Source organism: Chaetodon auriga, chromosome 3 (assembly GCF_051107435.1).
Source record: "Chaetodon auriga isolate fChaAug3 chromosome 3, fChaAug3.hap1, whole genome shotgun sequence".
NCBI lineage: Eukaryota > Metazoa > Chordata > Actinopteri > Chaetodontiformes > Chaetodontidae > Chaetodon > Chaetodon auriga.
Window position 1 is genome coordinate 29113364 of NC_135076.1, and position 27539 is coordinate 29140902.

The 27539-nt window shown below is 47.0% G+C and overlaps 2 protein-coding genes across 12 annotated transcripts in view; both read right to left on the reverse strand.

Moving 5' to 3' along the window:
• Positions 1 to 5923, reverse strand: part of mast2 (microtubule associated serine/threonine kinase 2) — a 132732-nt gene extending 126809 nt beyond the window's left edge. For 4 of the 5 annotated variants that reach the window (XM_076726746.1, XM_076726750.1, XM_076726747.1 and 1 more), the window contains exon 1: positions 5009 to 5923. In XM_076726746.1, the coding sequence (XP_076582861.1) occupies positions 5009 to 5086 (78 nt within the window). In that variant the 5' untranslated portion in view covers positions 5087 to 5923. The remainder of the gene's footprint in view (positions 1 to 5008) is intronic. The other variant, XM_076726749.1, reaches the window with a different exon arrangement.
• Positions 5924 to 7118: 1195 nt separating this feature from the next.
• pde4dip (phosphodiesterase 4D interacting protein) overlaps positions 7119 to 27539 on the reverse strand; it is an 85944-nt gene continuing 65523 nt past the window's right edge. For 4 of the 7 annotated variants that reach the window (XM_076726766.1, XM_076726765.1, XM_076726767.1 and 1 more), the window contains 23 exons: positions 26380 to 26492; positions 25810 to 25964; positions 25054 to 25375; positions 24794 to 24959; positions 24505 to 24621; positions 23524 to 23995; positions 22392 to 22627; positions 22219 to 22267; positions 15306 to 15574; positions 14717 to 14866; positions 13502 to 13783; positions 12914 to 13045; positions 12663 to 12782; positions 12341 to 12530; positions 12093 to 12217; positions 11814 to 11948; positions 11615 to 11719; positions 11315 to 11502; positions 11094 to 11219; positions 10720 to 10858; positions 10442 to 10488; positions 10156 to 10267; positions 7119 to 9269 (listed from right to left, as the gene is read on the reverse strand). In XM_076726766.1, coding sequence (XP_076582881.1) covers positions 9112 to 9269; positions 10156 to 10267; positions 10442 to 10488; positions 10720 to 10858; positions 11094 to 11219; positions 11315 to 11502; positions 11615 to 11719; positions 11814 to 11948; positions 12093 to 12217; positions 12341 to 12530; positions 12663 to 12782; positions 12914 to 13045; positions 13502 to 13783; positions 14717 to 14866; positions 15306 to 15574; positions 22219 to 22267; positions 22392 to 22627; positions 23524 to 23995; positions 24505 to 24621; positions 24794 to 24959; positions 25054 to 25375; positions 25810 to 25964; positions 26380 to 26492 — 3908 coding nt within the window. In that variant the 3' untranslated portion in view covers positions 7119 to 9111. The remainder of the gene's footprint in view (positions 9270 to 10155; positions 10268 to 10441; positions 10489 to 10719; positions 10859 to 11093; positions 11220 to 11314; positions 11503 to 11614; positions 11720 to 11813; positions 11949 to 12092; positions 12218 to 12340; positions 12531 to 12662; positions 12783 to 12913; positions 13046 to 13501; positions 13784 to 14716; positions 14867 to 15305; positions 15575 to 22218; positions 22268 to 22391; positions 22628 to 23523; positions 23996 to 24504; positions 24622 to 24793; positions 24960 to 25053; positions 25376 to 25809; positions 25965 to 26379; positions 26493 to 27539) is intronic. The other 3 variants (XM_076726762.1, XM_076726763.1, XM_076726764.1) reach the window with 3 other exon arrangements.

A 27539-nucleotide genomic window follows, 5' to 3' on the forward strand; every position in this document is an offset into this window, starting at 1 on the left:
GGCTTCAGCTCTGAAGTCTGTGCTGTCTTCCCTGAGTGCATCATCAGACATTAATCATGTGACGTCAACCTCCAGAGCTTATCAAAACTCTGTTCTGCTATTAAAAAGAAGAAATAAAAAAACACCAAATGTCTGCAAATTCCTTTCTAAGCATCGTTGAAGACGAAGACTCTTCAGACAGCTGGACTGAGGAGGACATCAATGACACCTGAGATCTTCCCTCTGCACCATGTCCTTTATCATTTGATTAAAAAAAAAAAAAGCCACTCCAGCTGACACACTGTTAGATTTTACTGAATGAATCTGTGGAATATGAAACCTCTGACAGGTGAGACTGGCAGTGAAAGTCTGAACCTGCTGCAGCTCTGCAGGTGGATTAAATCAGGCCTGGACCTGTCCTCAGCCGCTCTGCACCAATGGCACAGCCTGTCCTCCTTCACACAACCCATGCACCAAACACAGCAACGCAAAAGCCCCGAAACCCAGGAAGTCTGAGGCAGTTACATCAGCTCAGTGTCTGAAGACGATGTCGAGAGCAGAAGGAGAGAAGCCAAGAGAAGAAGGAATGTACCACTGTCAAAATGACAGAATGCACTCGCTCGAGCAGGGATGTGTGATTTGCAGCTGCTAATAACGAAGCACACATGGGAACATTTCAACTGAGCACATCTCAAATACTCAAAGGTTTCTCAAAGTGGAGACAGGTCTTAGATCAGAGGCCAAGTTCAGGAAGTTACTGCCCAAACTACAGCTGGATGCCACTCAAACTGTCATCACAGCAGCATAACAGAGTCAAACTATGCCTCCGTCTCCTGAGCACGAACGGTTTTATTCACAGTTGATAAAACATTGTATTAATAGAACAAAATTATAATTTCAACCAGGCAGCACCTGATTTAAGAAAGCTTCAGGGACCGAGAACATGAGTACAATTAACAGTTTTATAATTGTGTTTGTTATGATCACAAATTCACATAGTCGTGAGGTTAAACATCTGACCCTGAAGACCCTGAAGACCCTGAAGACGAAGCACAAAGTGAAAAGAGAAAACAAGCATATGGGCGCACATGAATATCCAGTAAGAGAAGCAAAAGCTGCATTTCAGAGCGATTCCAGTCAAATATTGGTCAAAGGTAAGAAGAGACTGAGCTGGAAATCTTATTAAATGCTCTGACTGACGTGAAAACAAGTCAAACTCTCTCTCAGCAGCAATAAAAGCAGGAACACCGTCTGACGGCGTTCACTGTGAGCACAGGACCGCGCTGCTTTTACTGCTCCCATTTCACCATGTCAGACCAGTAAACCAGGGACGGGTCAGGACCAGGAGAAATACCGCACTGAAAACGGCCAATCAGGCTTCAGGAACCTGTGACAGGCCCGGCGAATGGAAGGTGAGACGTTTAACAAGCAGCTGCGACTTTGAGACGGAGAGGCCGAGTTCGGTCGGGCGGAGTGAAATCCTGACAGTTTGTTTTCACGTGGTTTTACACAGTTACTCAACTTGTCCTCAGAAACAGAAAAAGACTTCACCATAAGAGCAGCCGTCCACAAAAACACATAATTCAAAGGTGGAAAACAAGGCCATAATTACCCAGGAGGTGTGAAACCAAAGCCAGGCACCGCGACCGAAGACGAGGCAAAGGGAAGGGCAGTTAGGAGGAAGGTTAGTGCAAAGAGTTTTCAGATAAATCTGTTCAGGCTGAAAAACACAGAGTTAAAGTACGTCCTTACAGGTGTTTGTGACTGCAAAGAATCGTAAATGTGGACAATGAAGAAACACAGCTCGTGTTTCATTTGGGTTTTTTTTTTAAATGAATTAAATATCTTTGACACAATCTGTTCATGCTGAAATGGATCAACTGTCCAAAACAATAACAAACAAAAAGGACAATGGGAGCTCTTGAATGGATCTGTCAAGAGGACGGATGGACAGTTTGTCCCTGGGGGGGTATCACGTCCCTCCTTCATCAGACTCTAAAGATTATTTGGGACACCTGAATCGCCTGATGCGTACCTGTCCTGATCTGATCATCTCAATCAGCGTAAAGACTCTCTGGACGCAAACAGCTGACAGATTGTTTGACGGTGGAGGACGTTTGGGTGGGTGTCACGTCCACCGTCTGAAACAAAGCCTGAAGAGAGGACGAGGAGGTGCTCCGACCACAGCTGCTGTTTGGATCTACACACGGCGAGCGGCGTGCGTTATACGTATTCGACGAGTCAGGCGTGACACGTCTGCCTGCAGGTCAGGATATGGCGGAAATTTAGCTGCAATTAAAGTCAGCAGGTGTTTACACAGTCTCTGTTTACAAGGAAGCAGTTTGCATGCAGAGGGGAAGCTAACGCCTGGTCTGCAACGCATGATGCATCAATCAATCATTCTTCATCAATATCCTGTTAACAGTGCCAGAACAATTAGGCAATGGACATAAGGTGTATCAATAACTCATCCCTCTGTTTTCTGTCATTTGAGGAAATCTCCACTGGCTGTTCAATCAAAGACATAATCAACAGATCAACTGATAATGGAGGGAACTGTTGGCTGGAGCCTTCATCTTGTTGTTACAGAACAAGAAGAGAACTGGACAGATTTATGGTTAAATCCAGGCGTGTGGCCCCTGGAAGCACCGCAGAGCCTTAAAGGTGATTCATTTCCCAGCATTCCAAAGTGTAAGCGATCGGTCGATAAGCCACGCGGGATGAAAACAGCCCGTCTGGTCCTTCATTTCATCCTGTTTCACAGAAAAACAGCTGCAGCTCAAAACCATCTGTGTGACTCCCAAAGCTGCCGTGAAGCACGCCTCCTCAGCGTCACCTGCCCCGACTCAGACCCACAAAAACACCTCAAACTGGTTCACCTTAAAACATCCACATCATCTTGACGGCACGCTGACTGGTTGTAATGGGAAGATTAGTCCCGGGCGCCGAGCTGTCCGTCTTCCTGTCGGGTCGCTCAGTCGTATCGGCCGGCTCAGCTAACGCCCTGTGCTGTTGGATTTGCTTCATGTTTAGCTGTTAGCTCGTCGACTTGCTAGTTCTTAATCACAAGTAATGTAATCATAATAAATACACGTGAACCGCTGTGCAAATTCAAATTCAATGCTAATCTGAAACTGTAGGGGGCGCCAAATGGTGAAAAATAGAAATTCTTACATAATGTTGCTTTCAGTTGGTCTTTGGACAAAATGCTGATGCTAAAATAACTGGAAACTGTTAAAAAACATGACAGCTGAAGGCTAATCTTATCAACAGGACGACTTTTTACCGCAGTGTTCACATAACGTCCCACGTCTGGTCATGACTTCATGCCGAAATGTAAACGACGTCACGTTTGGAAGCAGCTCTCGTGATTTAAAGGACCGTGTCGATGATCGTGAACGAAGACTAATGAAAGCTAAATCTCTACAAACAAACACAAACTGTTTGTATTGATTCAGAAATGATTTATTTCATCCTCTGCTGTAGTGTTTGAGGTTCCTGAGCAGAGTTTCACATCGGCAGCTGCTGATTTTCCTCTCAGTCCAGAGACTTGAATGAGAGATTAATTTGAAAAATCTGGTCTGCATCAGCACAAAACGACGAGCAAACTTGGCCCAATGGAAACACAGACGCAGCGTCATGGACGAGCTAACTCAAGCAAGCTCCAAGTGTCTGCAAGCTGTTCACTGAAATGTTGTCCGGAAGACGGGACAGGAACAGTCCATAACACCTGGAGACGACGTCTATGACCATTATGGCCCAGAAGCTTCCCTTTTCATGACAATTCACGCGTTCCTACGTTACAGATAATTCATCTCAGCAGAGTTATTTTAACTGGCTTCTGCACTACAGAGTATTAAAATGAAGCTGCTGGTTGAGTTAAAGCCAGTCGATGCATCTTCTGCAGTGAAACAGTAACTCATGAGCTAACGAGTCACCCAGGCTACATTAAACAAACAGACAGGTGTGTGTGCACTGGTGCCAGAGCTGTAACACCTGTGTGTTTAAAAAAATTCACTTTCATTTTATTCATTCTCACAGGGGAAAGAGCAGGCTCCCTCCTCCTCCCACTAAGTGCTCCGTCACCACGACACATCACCTTCACTCACTGTCAAAGCACAGATTAGCTGTCATGGTGCACTTTAGACCCCCCAGGGTCCCACTTTATATCCACTTCCTACCAACACACACACACACACACACACACACACACACACACACACACACACGTTCATGCACCTGTCCACGATGACTGAGCAAAAAGCACATTTTAATTTAGACACTTCTGATCTCAGCTGTGACATTTTCAGTCTGCGGTGTTAACACCACGGATGTGTTCAGACAAATCTTCACCAGGAAGGAACATCCAGGTGGGCTGCAGGAACAGAGGAAGGTAGAGGGGGACCCCCAGAAACACCCAAACATATTTCACTGAGCATTGTCCCTCTGAAAGGCAGACAGCATCCAGGCGGGCGGCACACACAGCGTGAGGAGGACGATGTTGATGGCTGTTCATCATCATCATCATCATCATCATCATCAACACTCAGCAGTTGATGATGATCTAAATGGTTTTTATGACAGCAGTTTTTTTTTTTACCTTTAACTGTGTATTCAATTTTGCACAAAAGGTGTGTGGGTGTCTTCATGCAGGTACATTAGCGCAACCAATCCTAATGTTTTTTAGGATCAAATCTAAACCAAGGCCCACCGTACAGGAAAAGCCTTGGAAATGATCTACACTGCACTAAAAACGACAGATATTTGTTAGAAATGGACCAAAACGTGTAAAAACACCGGTTTGCTCCTTTAAGTAGACAACAAGGCAAAGGTGGGCACATTGAGGAGTCAAACTCAAATCAACATGAATTCACATAATTGTGAGCGGGGTTTCGTCTGTACCTCAGCTGCAGTGCCCTGTGCGCGGGCTGACAGGCTCATCGAGGCTCAAGGACACCAGCTCGTCTACTTTCAGCTTTTTTATCGGATAACACAGTGACACAGTGCCGGCGTGACTTCGCTAACTCACCGCGTCTTTCTCCTCTCCGCCGCTCTGGTGCTCCATGTTGCAGAGCTTCCTCTTGTTTTTGTTCTCTGTCCTCTTCATCTCTGACTGTTTAGCGCTGCTCTTCGTGGCTCCTGCCCCGCTGACAGCACGTTTTGTTGTGGCTGAGCGCTCTCCGTGACTCCGGTTAGCTGGCTAGCACCGCGTCAGTTCGGCCGGTGTCGCCTTCAGTCCCGCCTCGCTGCCAACATGAAATTCAGAGCTTCTTGATGCAGTTTCCGAGTTGAGCGTCCACTCGTGAGTCTGTTCCAGCCAGCCATTCCTGGTCCGCAGCCAGTCCCGCGGCGGTGGCTAGATGACCTGGAGCCTAGCAACACGCTTCGTGCTGACTCCACATCTGGAAAACGCGTTGTGACAAGCTGTCAATCAAGCTCGCAGCACCAGCAGCCACTAGTTCCTCCTTGGAGACAAAAACAGGGCGGCTGCGTGGCTCACCAAGGCAGTTGAAAATGTTCAGGGTGGGAATGATCCATGCCGGGCTGCCTCCGCGGTGCCGTCTCTGGCAACAGTTCACCCAATCCGACTTGTTACTGAGTTAGTAACGGCTGCTGCTAGCTGTCTAGGCTAGCTCCCTTCAGCGTGGCTAGCTGCGCGGCTAGCCGGGCTACCTGCTAACGTTTACCTGCCCAGGAACACCGTGACACCCATGACACTCTGCCTTCGTTCTGAGCGGACGCTTCCAAATTATTCCCGCCAGGAATCTCTGCGCGCCGTCATCCTCGGTGATTATGCGACATTTCGTGTCCTCTTCAACGGTTCTTCCATCCTCAGATGAAGACTCAGCTCCGTGAGAAGACACCGGGTCGAGCTCTGCGTTGAAGTGCTACCGCGGAACGGCACGGCTCAGGTTGTTTCCTGACTCTGACACGGTTACTGCGGTGTCAAGTTCGTAGAGAACGACAATACGACATCCGGCTGAGCTTTACCACAATAAGTGCATTTCCTCGGGCAAACGATTCTGAACGTGATTATTACCGGATATCTCTGAAAAATCATATTTTGTGCTGAAAACACATCAATTCTGGGGATGAGAAAGGGTTTCATACCCCAAAAGATCTCCACAATATGTAATTTAAAGCTGTTTGCCTAGCCAATTGCGTCCAGTGCAAGAACTCAAGAAGAGCAAAATATGACGGAGGGTTTTTTTTAATATTAAGATGAATGATGCCTTAGTGACAACACAGTATTTTAATATAGTAGTACACCTCTGACTTGTAATAGTGTAAAACTTATCATAAAATAAAGTTTTTTGGTCAGAAATATCAAATGCACACAGTATATTAAATAAATACATCCTGACATTCAGGTGTTTGTTGGAAAATGTGGTCACATTGCCTTCGTCCACAGCCCTGAACTTTCCTTTCCAAGCGTTGCACATTTTATTTTGAAAGGACGCTAATGTTCTTCCTTCCTCCGGTTTCAGCTTGACCTGCTGACTGACACAGCTTGAACGATGATTACTTCATGTAAAGTTCCACAGATTCATCACACGCGAGACGTTTGTAAGAGGCAGAATCATGTTTTAAGTGGCTTGGATCAATTTTCTGTGTTGCGTGTGTGTGTGTGTGTGTGTGTGTGTGTGTGTGTGTGTGTGTGTGTGTGTCTCAGTAGTTTTGTTGGAGTTTGCTGCCACCTGCTGAAGAACAACCCAACATGCTTTGAACGTGTTTTGTGCATTTAGTATTTTTCTAATCTGTACATAATGTACACTGTTTAGCTGTTTGTCTTGACCCTTCTGTGCCACTGGTTTTGTTTTTCTTTTTTGTTTGTTTGTTTGTTTGTTTGTTTGTTTGTTTGTTTGTTTGTTTTTGCTTTTTGTAATACTTGTTGGCTGGAATGACTTAATTTCCCCAATGTGGGATTTTTTTTATTTATTGTGTGTAAAACACTTGCCTCGGCCGTCTTAGTGTACTAACTGTGCTACATAAACACACGTGTGTTGTCTTGTTCTCCCAAGAACAACATTATTGTGTATTTGTTTTATAAGAACAGCGTTATTCTGGATTAATTCAGCCGTGTTCACAAACAAAGGACGTTGTGCAGTTGGTCAAAGAAAGACAGCGAACAGGACAGATGTTGTTTTGTCCCCTTTTATTAAAAAGGTTCTTTTCTTCGACCCCAAAACATTTTTAATAAAGAGAACATGCATAAAAATACAGCTGGTTTTTTTCAAAGAGCGACAAAAACTTGCATTGATGTACACACTCCCTTTAATATGTACATACATGAGATGTGGCTCTTAACACCACACAGACACTAAGAAAGACACTAAGTTTGACCTTTGACCTGTGGGGAATCACACGAATAACTTGATCATTTTACACCTGATTTAACAACATACACGTTGTTCACTTTGGTTGACCTTATTGCTTTATAAATATATCATTACATCGTAGCTTAATGCTGCTACTTTGCCTTTTTTTCCATATTGTATATAAAATTCTGATTCATATTAAGCCGAAAATGAGCGGGCCATTGAAATTGATTGTCAAAAAACTGGACATGTTCATCCAAAAGTCATTTTTTCCAATGAATTCAGCTTCAGAGCTAAAACAGATGACATGGCACTTGAACACCCAGGCCTAAAACATCCACAACAAGCAACCACAAAGGCTAGTATTGCACAGTAACCCAAAAGTTGCATATTTCAGTAAAAGTATTAGAGGGCAGTGAAGCCACAGTTCATGCACAAAGAAAGGTAACTAAGAAAAAGTAAAAGAGGAACAAAATGTGGAGAAGTCAGTGTAAAATACCCGATTTGAGAAAAGTTGAGTAGCACAGTGAGCGTCACGAATCCTGCAGGAGAAAACATCATCACACACGGATGTTTACGACTTGATGCTGATTCTTTTAAATGATTGTCATCTTCAGGGAAATTCAAAGATAAAAAGTTTGACAAATTTAGCAAAACAGAAAAACACCAAAAGGACATATTAAAAAAAAGAAAGATAACGGTGTGGTCCATTTCTCTGCTTCCAGAAACCAAGTGTCACCCCTCTTGGACCGCGCTCGACAAACTCTTTGCTTCTCATGTGAAGCAGATCATCGGGTGACTGAAGGCAAACCGCTGAGCAGCTCGATGGCGCAGTCGCTTTTAGCAACACTGATTTACTACGAAGCTGCAGCTTCATCACACTGCAGGTTGGTGTTCCAGCAGGAAAAACTGGGTTGGACCCATATTCTTTTAAACATGACTCCATATTCAGCTGTTCTACTCTGGAGCCTGAGGACTAAGACAGAAAATCCTAAATTTGTGTTTTATTTGTGATTAAAAGCACAAGAACATCATCTACCAGCTATTTCACCAAACTGTCTATTGGTAGTTTGAGTATTTCCGCGTGTTCTCAGTAGTTGGCCATTTTAATAACAATTTTTGTACAATTAGGACAAAACAAAATCGTATCTGCTGTAGCGTCAGACAGCATGGCTTTGTTTCCACGAGTTCCTCAAACCACATGCAACTATTCTACACACTAACTACAAACAGGAGCCTCCGCAGAGGCTGACAGGAAGCACTTCGCAGTTTGGTTTTGGCTTTTTCAAAGCCCCCTACGTGCTGGCATCGAGTGAATTTTAGTTTCTTGAAACCCTGCCGAAGCACGAGGCTCAAGGTGGCTTCTGATCAGGAGTGTGCGATGTTAACGCTGAGGGAGAATGTTTGTAATCAGCCAAATGTGATTCGGATTCAGGAAAAACAAGACAAGAGCAGTTTCACTGTGTGCATCTGCCTGCTTTCAGTCTGCTGTCAGACCAGGACTGCACTGACTCTGAGAGCCAGAGACTGTTTTAATGATCAATTCATTTGTTATAATGGAAAAAAGATTTCATGAGAAGCTGTGAGTCATGAGCTCAGAGAAAACACTTCAGCTGAAGCGCTCCTCACACCTGCACACATTAAACCAGCACTGACACAAATCACATTCACACGTTCATCAGCCCGCAGAAATCTAACACAACACACGCTCATCAACACTCACACCGACTGAAATGTTTCTCCAGCCAATCAGAATGACAGAAGCTCCAGCATTTTCTGTTTGAACAGCAGGTGACGACTTGAGGCCGGTGCACTACAGGAAGGCTGACTGCAGGGGGCGCTGCTGGCGAGCCGGTCCCACAACAGCAGAGGAGGAGGAGGAGGAGGAGGAGGAGATGAAGGAAGTCCGGGGCCTCACGACACCCCGACCAGGAGAGAAGGCGAGCTCACAGAAGCCTCCTGAGTTTTCACCTGAAACACATCCAGAGAGTTTGACTCAGCTCGTCTGTTGACTGTCCACTGATGATTAGTCCCCTAAAAACTTCATGAAGGGCAGAGAAGAGGAGCAGGAGGAAGAAATGCTCCTGAATGAAAAGACGACGAAGTCTTTGACGCACCAAGCAGTCAGAGCAAACTGTTCAACTTGTGGATTGATGTACAAATGGTTACACTGAGGGAGTTAATGTTTACTGTGCACACAGATTAGTCGTTTTAAGTAACCTGAGGACACAAAAAGCAGACTGTGGATTATGGCTTCAGGGAGCAGAACAAAAGCAACTGACGTGATTAAAACAGTGAGTCAAACATGAAACTGCACACACTCATCTGTGTTAACAGCACGCGTTGTTGCCATACTAAAAAAAAAAAAAAAAGGTTTCTTGTAAATGAACCGAGTTCTGTCCACGTCCAGCAGGTCTCATGGTCTTCCTCTGTGTCTTATCTCACCTGTCCCTCTGTTTTATGGCTTCTATCCATTCATATCATCACCTGTGTGTTCTTGTGTGAGAACAGCAGGAGATACAAACAAACAGGGGCCCACGTATCCAAACATGGCTCCATAGCACCACCAGTGGTCAGAAACTCCACAGGGTGTCTTTAAAGTGCTAAAAGTCATCAACCCGCAGACAAACATCAAAGTGAGGACTGGTTTAAATGTAAAAAGCAAAGAAATTAAGTCCTGAGAGAAGCATCAGAAAAGCTCCTCCAGCCTCTGAGCGCTCCTGCTGCAGCTCTGGTTTCATGTTGGACCGGTTGGTTTGCTGAAAACATGCTAAAAACAACACATCACCAAACAGCAAGCAGCTTCATCACGTTATCAGGGCACTGAACCAAGCACAGCAAAGCCAGGGGACCATACCTTTACCAGGCCAGGGGAGTGAGGAAGAGGAGGAAGAGGAGGAGAGAGAGGAGGAGGAAGGAGGAACGGAGAAAGAGGCACAGCGAAGGGAGGAAATCCTGAGCTCGTTCTCCTGAGGAGGCTCAGCAGGAGAGAAGGAAACGAGGAGTTTTACTTAAACTGACTGTTTTTCGCTCATCATCATCATCATCATCATCATCATCATCATCATCATCGTCATCCTGACTCATTCTCAACGATCGTGATGCTCAGCGATGTGAAAACCAGAGTCAACGGAAGAACTCACCTGCAGGTTCGTCTTGGCTTTCTTCAAGACGTCCCGTGTCCTCGACACTGCAAACAAACACAAACATGTGTGAGCCATCGTCTGATTGGATGAAGGAGATGAACACACGAAGCTGCTGTCAGTGAACAGTTTGATTATTGATGATTGACTCTGGTTTTATTTATGTTTTAAACAGCGTCAGACGGGTCGTGAGATTAAGGGGAGAAAACATGACTGATCTGTCGTTACTGGCAGATTTCTCGAGTTATTTCGTGTCTTTATGTAATAAAAAGACTCACGCTGGCTGACGATAAAGTGCTCCATGCTATCTTTGGTGCGGTTGGAGCTCTTCACTCTCTCCATGGCGTCCTGTAGAGCCTGCTCTTGATCTGAGAGCCTCAGTCGGAGAGAAACGACCTCCTCCCTCAGAGACTGATCCTACAAACACACACAGACATGGCGGATGGTTAGCGTTCGTCTATGCATGCAGCCACACACACACACACACACACACACACACACACACACACACACACACACACACACACACACACACACACACAGGTCGATGACCAGTGTGAACACAAAGCTTTACTCATGCAACCAATCACAGCACAGGAACGAAGCCACAAAAGGTTGCACAAACGTTGGTTCAGACTTCGTTGGCTCTGACCTGTTTGGTTTCCTCGACGTTGGGCAGAGCCGCTCTCCAGAACATCCGGAGCAGAGAGTCGGCCTCCTCCAGGATCTGTCGCAGGGTTTTAGTGTCAGGCAGCAGCTTCCGGACCGAGTCTGAAGGCTGAGACGCAAAACACACCATGCTCGTTAAAAGTCCTCCTGTGAGGGACTTGGAACCACCTGATCTGTGGTGCCCTTGGTTCCTGGATCTCTCACCTGGTGAAGGCTGAACTCCTGCGGGGCGCTCAGGGAAAACACGGCAGCCTCCATCTTGCGGAGGAGAGCGCCGCCCTCCAGGATCTGCTGCTGCAGAGCCTTGAAGTCGTCAATGTGGCCCACTGCATGGCGGCCATGACGGTTAGCGAACGAACCGTCTGGGGCTTGACCCTGTAGGGTGGAGGCTGCTGGGAGACGCAAGTAGGAATAAGGAGACACATGAGATCTATGTGCATGTGATGTGTGGACAACCAGAAAATCTGATGAGTTGAAGAAAAGGTTAAACTGCGAAGCTCTCACCTCGATCCGCTGCTGCAGCCTCTTCTGCATGTTTCCGTGCAGGATGAAGAGGAGACGAAGGACTGACGAGTCCAGTGTCTCTCACAGGTGGAGAGGGAACGTTGTCTGTGGAGGAGGATTGACATCAGAACTGAACCGAAAAGTCTTTCTCTGCCAGTCTTTTCTTTTGGTTTATTCCCTGCGTGTGGGACATACTGACCGTTGAAGAGCTGTCTCCTGGATCGAGGCTGTGTGTCGGCCTGTCCACTCAGCTGCTGCTCCAGCTGAAGGTGCAGCTCCCTGGGGTCAAAGGTCACAGCGCTGTGATCGAGGTGGACGCCGTCACTGGCCTGAGCTGCTTGGAAACACACAAACACACATGAATCCTAAAATAACCAGCCAGTAATTTTAACATGTCCCTGACTGTCCCAGGGACGGTGAACTCAAACACTTTTCAGGGGCTTGCGGCGTCTCTGGGAGTTCGTGCAGCGTCTGTTACCTGTGAGTGTGTTTGTGCTGACTCCACACACTCTGTGGTACACCTGCAGCTCACACTGAAGGGAGCTGACCAGACTGCGGCTCTCACACAGCTGCTGCTGGAGGACGCTCACCTCGTGCTGGAGTCTACGACAACACACACACAAAATCACATCTTATTTAGCCTGTTTCTGTTTTACACACTTAAACACACACACACGCACACACACACACGCACACACACGCACACACACACGCACACACACACACCTGTTGATGGTCTCCTGGTTCCTCTGTCTGTCCTGTTTCAGTTGTGAAATCTCTTGGCTGCGAGCTTCGGCCTCACTTTGCAGTTTCCTGCTTTGCTCCGCCCACCTCTCAGCCTCTAGCTCCGCCTCCTTCAACCTGGCCCGCTCCAGCAGCGCCGCCTCCCGCAGCTGCTCCGCCTCCTTACTGCCCTCTGCAGGGGACACGTGACAGTACAGAGCTGACACCAAGCCAATCAAAACCGTTAAGAACTTCTGTCTGATCGCAGCTAAATCAAAGACGCCAACGGACGATTACAGACGTCGCCGTGAACGTCAGACTGTACCTCTGCTCGCCTCCTTCAGCTGGTTCTGCAGGCTGATGTTCTCCTCCTTCAGAAGTCTGATCTCACTGGAGAGCTGGCCGACCGAGTCCAGACCCTGGATGTAGATGTTGGTGGGGGCACCTGCAGAGGACGGGGAGGCGTTAACCACCCACACCACGATCCATACTGTATATTAGAAGTTCTGTGACTGAGACTTTAATGTGTGTGTGTGTGTGTGTGTGTGTGTGTGTGTGTGTGTGTGTGTGTCGTACCTTTCTCAGTGGTGGTGCGAGCCAGTCTCTCCTCCAGCTGCTGTCGGAGGCGATCATTGGTCTGGATGGAGTCCTCCAGTCTCTGTCTCAGGCTCCTGATCTCTCTCAGGTGTTCCTTCATCAGGTCTGAACCTGCAACAAGCACACAGGTGACAGTTTGTTCCACTGCTCATAATATATTACAAACATAATATTTCCTGGTAGGATTTTACAGTTCACAGGCAGGAAGTGTTGAGTTTCAGTGACAGCAGCAGTAGAAGCAATCGTCTGATGTGACTCGTTGAACTGATGGAATTAGTGTAGTAGAAAAAGCACATTATGCTAAATGATGCTATGACTAATCCCATCCCCACCGAATGTTTTTATCTGGCCCTCATGAGCGACCAGGCTCATACATGTTTATGCTAACAATGGTCAGAGAGACTCAGACACTATTTGAATACACTATTTGTTCAAGAATGAACAATTAGGGATAACGAAACATGAACAGCAAAGAGAATCTCAGCTCAAAAACGTGGATTTTTGCTCTTAAATTCTCTTTGTTATTAACCAAAGCTGACACACTTCAGGGATTGACGGTGTGTCTACCTGTGTGACTGGTGCCTGACTGGTACCCCGAGGATCCTGAAGACAGGTCAGCTCCAAGTCTCACGGGTCGGGTACCGTAGGTCATATCCCACAGTGCACTGCTCTCCAGCAGACTGACCCCAGCTTTCATGGCTGAGCTGGCATCCAGATTGCTGCTGGTGGCGCTGCTGAAAGGAGAAGGCTGGTATCCGTTGTAGGAGAGAGGCAGGAAGGCCGAGGAGTCGGGCTGCTGGTGGCCAAAGGAGAAACCCTGAAGGGGTTTGGCCTGGGGGGTGGTAAACCCTGAAGAGGAGGAAGTAACATGAAGGAAGGAAGTAAATAAGAGCAAATATCAAAGAGGATGGAGAGTGTTAGTGAGTCACAAAGGAAGAGGAGAGGAAAAGAGTGAAGGAGAGATGAAGGGATTTCTTCTGACGTAGGAATGACTTAACCAGCCAAATGTAATCGGTCTGGTTTGGGGTTTCTCAAAACTCCAGCTCTCATTAGTGTTTAAAGATCACAGCAAATCCTTCTCAAGCTGGGCGCCGCGGGTTCATTAAGCATCACACGAAGAACTGTTATTCAATGAGAGATGAAGTGCACTGAGCTAAAGATGAAGGCAAAGGGAAGAGGAGGAGAAAGCACAGAGGAGGTGGCAGTCGGGAGGTCAACTGTCACTTCATCCCCTCCTGTGTGTCCACCTGCAGCAGCACCAGCATCAGTCATGCTCACTGTGATGGTGAGGAAGCTTTACAACGCCGGCTTCCTTCACAGCGACTCAGCCGTGGCTCTCTTCCTAATGTCAGCGATGGTCTGACTTTGTGTCTTTGAAATTCTCAGCCTGGTTAGCTGCTGACTTCAAACACTCGGTTAGTTTAACATTTAACACAAACTCATGCGCATGCAGTCAGACCGACGCACTCTCATTGTCTCCCAGCTGCTTTTGTAACATCTGCAGCTCCTGATGCACCTCAGCCAGGGAGAAACTCACGCCCCCGCCACCTTGATAACGGGCTCGCAGAGCTGTGGGGTGGGGGTGGAGGGGCAGAGGTACACTCTGGGTGGAGGAGGGGGGAGGACGGGAGGGGGTTGAGGTGAAGCCTGAGGCTGGAGCTGGGAGGAGAAGAAGAATCCAAAGCACAAGGATGAAAGAGAGACAGAGGCAGGAAACAGAGAGACCAGACTGCAGGAAAAAAAGTTTTACAGCCTGAGTCACACACCTGAACCCATTCCTACCTGTCTGACTCTGCATGTCTGCGGGTTTGTGTGGCGAGCCGGGGCATTGCATGCTGGGACAGCTGAGCCAGGACTGGGCTCTGTGGGATGAGGTGATGGATGGAGGGACAGACGAGTGATGGGACATGGAGCCACTGTGAGAGCGGCAGTCTGGAAATGAAAAGAGTCCGCTGTCACCAAAGGACATGATGGGTGGGACGGACAGCCTAACAGGTGTGTGTGTGTGGATTAATCCGCCGCAGAAAATAGTCCCCAAATGCACTATTTCCTCCAGTGTGAAAAGTGTTTTATAAAAACTACAGTTTCAGGAAACTAATGAGCCTTTTTTAAAATGAAACTATAAAACTGTGAAGTTTGAATCTTCAGGAGGAACCAATGAGCTCAGAGCTGAGAGCCACAGGCAGGAAGTACTCAGAGACAGACCAACACTGTTGGTTTTGCATTTTCATGGAATTTGTTGACAGTGTTCAGTATTTGGCAGTATAACAACAGTATTGATGACTTCTGTCTCCACTTAAAGCGTTCAGGTTGTGGGTGTTTTATTCAGCAGAGTCCAGGTGAAGCTGGACGGCGGCTGTCATCTTCTCACCTGTGCTGAGTCTGGTAGAACTCCTTGTCTCCTTCTGGCCAAGCTCACTGGCAGCGTCCACGTCAGAACAAAGCTCCAGGTCATCGTTCGTGGATCCCTGGTCGTCGGACACGTAGGAGATGCGATCTGATTGGTCGGTGGTGTCGGAGAGGGCGTGGCTGCTGCAGGGCGTGTCAGAGCGATGAGGGTGATGATGGTGGTGATGCTGGTTTAGTTTGGCGCGCAGAGACTCGATGACCTTGTCCTTCTGCTGCAGCTCCTTACTGAGCCTACACACACACACACACACACACACACACACACACACACACATTCAATCAGTTTTCTTGATTCCAGACCACAAGTCCAGATCAAGGTGCCTTTGAGCAACGATCTCAACACCACAACGTTTGTTCTGGCGCTTTCCAGGAGTGAGTGAGTGTAACTGTACGAGTTTGATCAGACTGATGATTCAGTGGGTTTTAAATTTAAGATTAGGGTCTCAGGGTTATGTGTCTTTAATTTATGACACATCTGTAAGGACAGCTGGTGTAGACCTGGGCACAGACACCAGGACGGTCAGGGCAGACGAGCTCCCTCCAACTTCTAAAAAACATGACGTTTCCACCACCAATCAATCATTAAACGTGCCTTAACTTGCTCCTACACCGGTCTGTCAGATCAGGTTTTGTTACATACATGTGAACATGCGTGGAAACAAAGATCCAGGTGTAAATCAGCTAAAAATGATGGAACGGTTTCAGAAAATACAGGCATTTCCTCGTGAAAACTGAATAAACCTTCACCGCACCAAGAGAGTCTGAGAGCAGCTGCATAAGTTGCTTTGTGACTTAAAGGATAACGAGCATTAATGAGTAACGATGTACCAGGTGTGTGAGTCACCTGCCTGCTGATCTGGACTGTCTCACAGAGGCTTTGGCGACTGCATCACGGCGCTTTAGGGAAGCCTCTTAGTGACACTGCATCACATCACACAGGTTAATCTGCAGACTCACACTTTGTCTAGAATAACATTTCTACACTGAAACGAATGAAAGGAAACGTCTGAAAGTGAAGCCTGGAGGGCCAGACTGACGGAGGAAGGTGGAGGGACAACAGGACAGACGACACACTCACAAGTCAGGACACAGGCTGTGTGTTCAGTGTGTCCCCTGCAGAGGATTTAATTAACAGTGACGTGTTTGTACACAGATGCTGAGGTGAAGGTCATTCATCCATATTAATGACAGACTGACACACACACACACACACACACACACACACACACACACACACACACACACGCACACACACACACGCACACACACACACACAGCAACAATGTTAGCATACAAAAACACATTCAGTCTTCAGTCATCTGTCTCAGCGACAGGCGGCATGGTTAGCCTAGCTTAGCATAAAGACTGGAAACAGAGGGAAACTGCTGGCTAGCTAACAGCTAGTTAAGAAACACAGTGCACCTCTAAAGCTCACTGATCGACATGAAACGCTCTCAGAGACCAAACCAACGCCTCCCTGCTCACCGACTGAACGTGGCCACCTGTGCTGCAGCTGGAGACACTGGGCGGATGGATACACTGCTGTTTGTCAAGTTTGTTTTCCTCCACCACTACCAGGTGATGGTAGGTCCATTTGTTCACTTTGGACAGAGCCAGACTTTTGCTTGTTTCCAGTCTTTATGCTAAGCTAGGCTAACCATAACTTGACGTCAGCTCTGTACTGGAGGCACAGACATGAGACTTTTTCGCCTCTTTGCACTGTGAATAACTGCAGTGTTTTAAAGAAGGCGAAATGTTTTTCTGGTTTGTTTTTTCTCCTTCTTACTTGTCGAGCTGTGTGATCAGAGCTCTCCTCTCCCTGTCGGTGATCTTCTTCAGCAGCAGCAGCTCCCTCTCCTGAGCCTTCCACTCCCACAGAGAGAAGGAGAACAGAGAGTCTCTGTACAGCGGGCTGCTTTTCGACAGCATGGCCTTCCACAGAGGAGCCATCAGCCGCCTTCAGCCCGATCCTCTTACCCAGCCGACGGCTCTCTGCTCGGGCTACTGACTCACCATCTGTCCCCTGACCTCTGTCCTCTCTCAGACCCCGGGGTCGCTTCAAACTTTCTGTTTCACTTTTTCCTCCCAGCCGTGTCTTCAGAGGTAAACCAGCACGGCTAATTAGCTTAGCGGCCGAGGTCCTGACCCCGGAGCATGTGTGACAGCAGGTAGAGTGGACGGCAGAGCGTGAGCAGGGGATAAAGAGATGTAGGGATGACTGAGCGTGTGGGCGACCAGGTGAAAAGCAAATCCTCCGATTAGATTCAGGCTTCCCAGGGAGATGGATTTTGTGTGGTTCCCTTCACACACACACACCTACACACAAATCCTGCAAGTGTATCTGTTAGGACCACAGGTGGTAACCCAAATAGATCCCAATTCTAGGGAAGCCAGAACGGCAAGCACACAAAGACGAGTGTGTGGAAGGTACAGACTGAAGGCAGCAAACCAAAAAAAAGTCCTCTCACACAGCAGATTTAGCAGCTTTGTGCATTTGCTGCAACAACAGGATGACGTCCAAGCGTTTCAGATCCAACTGCAGCAGATCAGTCAGATGGTTTGATGACAGAACAGGGAAGCTGCCAGCATGGATCAAGATAAATGTGTCCGAAGAGCTGCTCCAATAAAAGCACAGTCCTGAGATTTCACCCCACCAGCATGTGATGAGGTGAAGCATGAAATGAATTTAAATGCCCAAATACAAAAATTATTAATAGAATTAGCTCTGTGCTGAACCAGAAATGACTCAACTGCCTGAAGTCACTTGCAGCTGCACTCCTTTTTGTCTGCAACTCTGCTGAATGTCCCTTTTACTCTTCACGTGTCTCGTCCCTAAATGAGTCTTTTTTTCACTGAAGTTTTGACTAGTGGCCTCAAAGGAAAGCTTCTTATAACAACTCTGGACACGACCTACCCCACCAGCTCACACAGCAGCAGCAGCAGCAGCAGCAGCCCTGAGGGGGAGATGCGGTGACGACAGAGCAACATGAAGAGGGAGGCGAGGGAAAGAGGAAGGAGCGAATAAACGGACGTCCGGGTCCCGAGGGCTCGTGTTCACGCTGCACTGCCCATCGGAGAAGGAATCAGAGGCTGGATGAGCGATCGTCCACAAAGCAGCACTTCCTCCTCCTCCCGCTTGTTTGTTTGTTTTCACAGTGCATCTGTCCACCGGCTGAACATCCAACGTCCCCTCTGATGCAGCTCAGTGATAAGTTCTTATTTCTAGGATTTGCTGAGCAGTTAAAACGAGGCCAAGACTCTTCAGGATGGTTCTCAGGAGCAAACCCGATGTCCAGCTTCAGCTTGAAGAAAATCCAAGGAACTCAAGTAAGGAGGTGGAAATGAAGACAACTTCAAGTCAGAGCTGCATTGTCCTCTGTCCTCAGACAGAAATCCAGGTTTGTGATGAGTAAAGCTTACATAATAGAGACAGAGCAGCGCTGGATGTTTAGCATCATGTGCAGCTCTGACACACTGAAGCAAACTGATGCTCTCTCTGCCGATCCACATCCCTCACGTTTCCCCTCCCTCTCGCTCTCTCCTCCCTCCCTCTCTTTCTCTCTCCTCCCTCCCTCTCTCGCTCTCTCCTCCCTCCCTCTCTCTCTCTCTCCTCCCTCCCTGTGCGTTTAGCTGCTCCTGACCTATTTCCCTTCTCTTTGGAGGTCTTAATAACTTAACCTGATTAGAGGCCATGTCAACATGCCCGGAGCCCTACGCAGGCAGCAAAAGCCTCAGCAGCATTACGCCATCAGTGATCATCACACTCACACTGTGCACATGAGACATACAGAGCATACAGTTATCCACACAGAGTATGAACTGTACCACAGTCAAGGGAAATATCTGTTTTTTTGACTGGCAGGCGCCTCTGGAACCCTAAACAGACACTTTTAGGGAGTTTTATTCGTCTGAAGCAGCTTTAAAGTTGTAGAAATCTTCTTTTATTTCATCCTTCTTGATGGTTTTACACTGTGTATCAGCTTGTTCCAGCTCTTCACTGAAGCTATATGATGTTTTTTACAGACAAATTGCTTTTTCCAAAGTTCAACCTGGCAGATTTGGTGTCTTTAAAACTTTATGAATCCCCCGCTGGGGATATTAGGGTGTCACAGAGAGGAAGGAACAGTAGAGTAAATAAAAAATCAACTATATATGTATATAGATAATACATAAAAGTACTCATAATACGACTGAATAGATATGTGAATTAAATAACTTAATGGCTGCCTCTGTTCACTGACAATGCTTTTTTTTAAATTCAGGGGGTGTCAGGGTGCACAGTGGGTGTATTTCAGTACACGACAGGGTTCAAATCCCACATCCTGAGCTGGTTTTTGCTGCTAAAACACTGAGTAATGCTTGGAAATATTGAGAAATAAACACGTTCAGTCTCACGTGGACCACCATCTTTCTCTAACCTTCACCACATGCCTACAAATAATAAAAAAATAATAACCAGATTTCTTCTTAAAGAAAATATAAATGATATAAAAAAGATAATTTTTACAGGCCAGGATTTTTATTTTTCTATACGAGGACATCTTTCCATGCAAAGTGATAGTCAGTGCATCTGCATGTTTACACACACAGTATGTGATTCAGTCTTAGTGCGACTTAGGTTAATGCAAAGGTTAATGCACCCCCCCCCCCACCCACACACACACACGCACACACACACACACACACACGCACACACACACACACACACACACACACACGCTCAGATTGAGAGGGACGGGCTAAATGAGAGCTGTCGCTGAAAACACACTCCATAATTCCCCTTCACATCTGGTCAGCCATCTGTGCTGCAACAACACGACGTTAGATTACTGCAGGCCTCTCTCTCTCTCTGTCTGTCTCTATGTCTCTCTACCTCTCTGAGGGCCTCTAATTATTCACACAGCATTGTTTGTTTATTGGGGTTTGACCCAGCCGCAGGGGTCGAGCTTCAACTGAAACAGTACCTGCAGATTAGCTTTCAGCTAAGTGCTACTAAGTTTGTAAATGGTGATTTTTTTCCAGCTTTCAGGCAGCGGTTTGACTCTTCTCTTCTCACTCAGGTATGAAAATCAAAGAGCCGTGTTACGAAACACAATTAGGTGTTGTGTTACAAGTGACTGAACATTCAGGACACTCGCCGCTCATCCAGAAGAGATGGCCACATGCCGCCGCAAAGAGACAGCTGCAGCCGCAACACCCAGAACACAGGGTTGAATCAGGAGGATGAACAGGCTGTTTGACAAACTGTTTACGCTGAACCACTTCAGCGTTCATGCAGAGGACTGTGGATTATTTAGAGGAACTGTCTGTGGAGGAATCTATACAACATACTGCGTTTTCAAAGTGCTTCTATGCTGTGCCATCTGAGGAGGCACGTTTAAGAAACCATGAGACACACCTTCATCTCCGACATCTGTTAAAGTCATGTGACCAAATCAAACTCATTCATTTCTTTCTGCCTTTATGTGGTCATAAATGGTTGATGTGATTTTGATGATTAGCTCTCTGTCAGATATATGATAATGATATGATCCATTCCCTGCAGCCCTGATTGACACACACTCATCTTAAAACGTCATCGTGTCAAAATATTGTTGATTATAATCCAGCAGCCACAGAAGAAGCCCAGTGTTCTCTCTCTTTTAGCTCTGTTTTGGTCTCCACCAGCTCCTGAAGGAGATATCTGGCTCTTCAGCTGCTAAATCCTCCATCAGTCTGTCTCTAACTGTGTCTGTCTGCTGTTTGCAGCTCAGCAGGAAGTGAAGTGAAAATACTGAGACTGACAGGAAACGTCCCACAGAACCAAAACTGGGAGCTAAAAGAGGCTAAAAATGCACAGCTGCTGTCACATTATGCACACTTTGATTTATTAACAGTATGAAATATTGATTAGTGGAGCTTTAACAGAGCTACTCGTTCCTGGTAAAGCAGCACAGTAACGGTACGTCTGTGAATCTTCAGCAGAACTTATTTTAGTCCCTCTTGTGTAACCGTGTCTGTCCTCATCTCACTTGTGCTGCCCTTTTGTTCTTCTTTTGTCCCTTCATCATCTCCCTCTTTCTCTCTCTCCGTCTGCCTAATTAGCCGACCAATCGACCAGACAGTTAAGGTCCTCGCTCGGACATCAGCTGTGCCCTGCCGGTCACGGCAAAAATTAATGAGTTGTGCTGCTTGGCTGAACGGGTGGTGGTGGTGGGTGGGGGGTGGAGGGTGGAGGGTGGAGGGTTGTCCGATCGTGGCTGTGCCCTGCAGGGTTGTGACATCAGAGGACTTTGGGGTTTTGTAATGCAGTGATGTCAGAGCAGCTTCACTGATTTAACGAGTTGCTGAAGGGCCCAATGAGACGTCCGGCGAGCTGCAGCCAGCATCCGGAAATAAGAGCTGACGTGGTGTGTTAGAAAAAAGACGAGTAAAGAAACCAAAGAAGGAACGTGGCACAGCACAGTTCACATAAAAGACCGATGTTTTCCCACCAGGAAACACTGAAACACGTGGCGTGAAGGAGCCTTTCACAGAGCGTCCAGCGTTTAGTCAATGTGGCGTAAAACAGTGTTTTAATGTTGTGATTCTCCTCTTTTTCAGTTTGCTGCCATGTAAGCAGATGCTGTGTTTCAGGAATCGCAGCAACCAGCCACCTTTCCTGCCTCGTTAAAGAACCAATTAGCTCCGTCGTTAATTATCCAGTGAGATCATCAGTCATCATCGAGTGATTATCTGCCCTGAGGAGCAAACACCAGCCTGAGCGTCACACACCAATACTTTCCAGCATCGACCACCATCAGGCCTGCTGTTACGCAGAAGACACACACACACACACACACACACACACACACACACACACACACACACACACACAGCAGCCAATGAGCACTGACCGGATGGCGAGCAGCTCTGTCTTCTCATCTGGATCTTCAGGATGATCTCCTGTTGGAGAACAAACACTGATGTTTGTTTGTTCAGTGAATCAGCCTGTTCATGAATTTTGTCACTCCTGAGACTCCGTATCTTGGCTCTATATTACGGTGTGTAATGAAAGCTGACGACTCACGTCCGCTGATCTTGGCGCTGACTCGCTGTGCCAGAGCGCTGCTCTGAGCCAGCTGGTCCCTGAAGCTCTGGCCCATGTAGTAGTCGATGTCGTTGGCCCTCAGCAGCTCCTCGAAGGCCTTGGTGGTGTCCCCCAGGTGCTGGGTGAGGATGTTGCACACGCCGCGACCCTCCCTGAGCCGCTGGCGGAGGTGGGACAGCTCTCTGGCCTGAGTCTGGATCAGAGTGTCGAATTTACTGCAGGGAGAGAAAATCAGACACGAGGGCTACGTTTAGGAAAACTGACAGAAAATCTGGGAAATAATTAATGAAAACGAAACAGAAGCCTCCAAATGAACAGCTGTTGTTGATGTTTATGTTTATTTATGTGGAACCTTGTTACAACACTAATTCCTTAAAAGCCTTGAAACATGGACGACTCCCTGCAGGCTCACTTTAAAGAGGAGATTCCTCAGACTTGTGTATTGACGGTCATTTCTAGAATCAGCCTCTAAATGATGCTAAAGCCTCACTGAAGCAGCTGATTGGTCACGCGCGGCAAACGGGACGGCGTGTTCTCAGCCTGGCGTTCGTTAATCCCCTCTGATTGTCAGATGTCAAACATCTGTGGCTCCACTTGATTAACATGCGCTGATGCTGACGGAGGCTGATGGATGTTTCATGCCTGCAGTGATTAATGGATCTCTGTGCAGTGAGAGGCTGATCCTGAAAAGTCCCTCTTTTCTTGTTCTGGATTCAGGATTTGATAAGATCTCAGTCAAAGGATCATACCAGTATTTTCGCATGTTTTAGTCTTTTCATGACAAATCACTTCTACTGTAAAATCTGTAAGTTTTCAGAAGCTTTATTTACCTAAAATACGAACAGAAACCGGCCTTCATTTGAACCTGTGACACATCATTCCTTCCCTTTTTAAAGTTAGAAGCATGTTTGATCATACTATTTATCTGCTGCTTGTTTGAATTCAATGTAAATTCAACTCTTACTTTGAGTTTATCTTGTTTAGATAAATTCAGTGTTTCTAAATAAAAAGATGGAACTTACTTCCTGCTGTATTTCATGTATATATGAAACAGCTTTTCATGTAAAAATGTCTCATTTTAAAAAGGAAACGGTGGCTCGGTGTCACTCACCCCGGCCAGGTGGCAGACTTTCCATCCTCGCTGATGGACTTCTTGCCTCCTTTCCTCAGTTGGTCCTCCAGCGCGTCCACGCGGGACACCAGCTCCTGCAGGCCCTTGTCAGAGCGGGGGTGGCGAGGTGAAGCCAGAGGACCCCCGTCGGACGACTGCCAGCCCTCATCATCCTCCGCCCCGCTCTGGGAAGGAGACGCCACGAAGGACCAGTTGACCTTGCGGGGCGTGGAGGGTCCACACTCGCTGGAGGCGGAGAGGGAGCGAAGGCGGCTCTGGAGGCCGCGGATCACCGCCTGAGAGCGGGACAGCTGCGAGCGGAGGTCCTCGACCAGGCGCTGGAGAGATGACTCGTCTCCATAACCGGAGCTCTGGGTGGTGGTTTTCATGAAGGTGGAGCTGCTGCTGCTGCTGGCAGGCCACCACTGGGAACCACAGTCCAGAGAAGTGCACATCTCCAGGTCATCGAACTCTGAGGGGAGAGCACACATTCATCGACTCAGCCGGGTGAAACCTACTTTCCTACAAACATTAAAACAGACGATTGAACAAACTCAGTCTAATGTGATAAACCCTGACTCCTGCATGAAGGCTGCGCTGCTACAAACTGCTGTTAGTATAATAACAGAAGTTTTAAACATGTATAATATTCATATATATATATATATATATATATATATATAATAATTATCTGAAACTGAAGAATTTAGTATTTAGTAATAAAAACATGTGTTTCTGCCTTCATGTTGCTTCATGCCGCCCTGTGCTTTGCTGCCCTCTGCTGTTTTTAAGATACAACTACAACTACAAATTCACAGGAAATGTCTTGAAATGGTTTGTTTTAAATAACACAAATAACAAACTGTTTCATTTCCTTTACTTTCTTTGTACAAAGTAAATTTAAACCTGGGTCCTCAGAGACATCCAGCCGTCCTCAGAGCCTGCTGTGGACAGTCTGGACAGACAGTCAGACAGACGTACCTGGGCTGCTCGTGTCCTCCCTCTCGGCCTCGTTCTCGCTGCGGCCGCAGGTCTCGTAGCCCAGGTCCTGCAGGTCCACCTGGATCTGCTTGCTGTCCTGCTGAACGGCTGTTTCTGCTGCAGACACACAGAAGAAGAATAAAAACTTTACTCCAGACTGTTAGTTGACATCACTGGAGTCCATCATTCCTCCTCATGAGCATCATCTGTCTCCTGTGTTTTGTTCACACAGACACGGATGCATTCACACACTCCTGGCGCAGCACAGAGCCCTTCAGATGAGACTCACCGAGCAGCTCCCTGTAGTCTTTGAGCTGCTCGGCCTGAGCCTGAACTGTGGCCTCAGACACCATCAGCCTCTCCCGCAGCTCTTTGCTCTTCTGCTGCAGGTGAACCGTCTTCTCGCTCATCACAGAGGACACGGCGTCCTGCTGCTGGCCGGCTGACAGGCTGACCTGGATGACAAACAGGAAGAGAAGTAAAGGCTTTGAGGGCGGCTCTGTTTTCGGAGACAGTTTTTGAGCTTGCAGAGTCAGAACTCGTCTCTACCTGTGAGGAGCTGCTGAGCAGGTGCAGAGACTCGGGTCTGTTCCCTGTCTTCTTCCTCTGCTCATCACTCATCTGGATGCTGGTCTGAGACAGAGACAAGTCGCCATCCCAGGCGTCCCACAGCTCAGAGATCTCCTCTTCATCTTCCTCCACCCCTTCTATGGTCACATCCAGCTCCTCCTCCTCCTCCTCCTCCTCCTCCTCCTCCTCTTCGCCATCCAACACCTGCTGCTCGTCGCTCTGTTTGCCGTCGGGCTGCAGCCCTTCAGCCAGCTGATGCTTCAGATCTCCATTCTCTGCTTGCAGGCTGAACAGGGCTTTCCTTTAAGACAGACACAGATGGTCTTACAGGTAACATGGTGCCCTCTAGTGGCCAAAAATGCTTCATGCTTCTGTGAGTTTAAGCCTGACGTTGTTCTATTTTGTTCTTCTTCTCAGCAAATCCCATAATGAGCAACATGTTCAACATCTTTCAGATCTGTCTGACTTCCTGTTTGTGGCTTTCAGCTCTGAGCTCATTGGTTCCCTCTGAAGACGTAAAACTCAACAGACAAACAGAAATAGTGCACTTGTTGGGGACTATTTTCAGAGGCGGATTAATCCACAGTTGGTGTTCTTGGGCTGTGATAGACACAGTTATTGTTAGCAGTTAGCAGTTAGCATTCAGTGCTGGTTTGACTCTGCAGATGAGATTTGTTCACAAGAAGAAAAACATTGAATAAAACCACCAAATTTTCCTTTAACTCATCCTTGTACCTCATCTGAGAAAGAGAGGAGAAGCCGGCCTTCTCCAGCTGAGCCTTCAGCTCTCCCAGTTCTCTCTCCACCGCCCTCTTCTGCTCCACCAGCTGCTTGACCTCCATCAGTCCCTGACCTTCAAATAACAGATCCTGGGACGGACCTCCAGGACCCTGTTTGGACAGAATGAAGCGCCTGAAATGTAACTTTCTATATGAACACAGTCAAGTTAAATTTATGATACTGAATCAACTTTTTTTTCTTGCCATCATTTAGTTGTTGTGTTGCATCAAAGTTTAGGAGTCGACTTTAAGACCTAGATATGATTCATAGAAACTTTATGAATGACAAAACAAACTTTATCTGCAAAAATAAACTTGGAAATCTGAATATAAACTCCAGAAAAGCTGAATCTCTCTTAGTTATCCAGTGAGAAGCAGACACACAAAGGTACAGTCTGCAAGAAGTGCAGCTCCTCAACACAGAACTTTCACAATAAAAGCATCCAACAAAATGTTGCATGAACAGTAAAGACTCTGCACAGAAGCGAGCTGGAAGCTTCAAAGTGATCAAATCAAGCAGTCAGACCTTGATGTTGGCCACAGACTGGACCCTCAGTTTGGACTCCTCTTCATCAACGCTCTCAGTGTACTCGCTGTTCAAGTCATCATCAGCCTCGTCTTCATCCTCTGAGCTCAGTTCTGCAAAATGTTAAAAAAAAAAAAAAAACCCATCACCATCACAAGAGCTTCCTCTCTTTGAGCTTCAGCATCCTGTTTACTTTGTGCAATTCAGCAACGATTCACCGAGTGTCTCACTGTCCACACGGAGAAAACATCTGCGTATCTCTGAAACAGCTGCTCATCCAGCTCACCTTCATCATGACGGTGTTGCACAACATCTGCTTCACCGCTGAGCTTTAAACCATGTTTGAGTTTAACTGTACAGACAAACAGCTTTCAGCTCACTGACACGATGATCGCTCTGTTATTGAGGTTAAACTTCAACACAACGATCACACATCAGAAGCCAACGTGTGGGTCTGTGCAGAGACACTTCTGGACCAATAGGAGGGCTGCATTTACTGTGTGTAAAATGAATGAACAGAGCAGGATTGTGGGTAATCTGGGCCATGCAGCTGTAGCAGCATGAACACCAGCCTGACTTGAACGTTCTGCTGGTGAAGGGCATTACAGGCTAAAGCAGGTCTGGATCTCGTTAGCACCTTTTCTAGAACTACGTAATCCTCTGTGCTACATCACCACCTGGATTTGGTCTCACCTGAACACAAATTTAACGACCGCTGACCCTGAAGTCACGCCCTCAGTGAGGTTTCTACGAGTGTGAGGGACTTTATCAGCCTGACGATGATTTTCAGATATTCAGTCAGAGTATTTGTGACTGTTTCAGGCAAAGAAAACAAGTTAAATTAGAAATGAGTGGATTTAATGTTTCTGACAGTGTGGCTGACGTAGGGCCAAAGATGATAATATGATAATAATGTGAGTTTCAGGGAGACGATTGAAACATTTCTTTGGGAATTTGGGTTTATTATTTTGGAAACTGACCCTGAAAACCAGGACTGAGCTGATATTTTGTACCTCAGACTGCTGTGAGCTGTGTTCTGCATATAATTGAGTAGTTTTGTGCAGAGAAAAGGTGACGTTGTTCCTCTGACACTTCCATGACTGTGTTGAGTGTTTCTGGTGACTCAGTGTGTAAATGTATGTGTTTCTGATGTCTCTTCA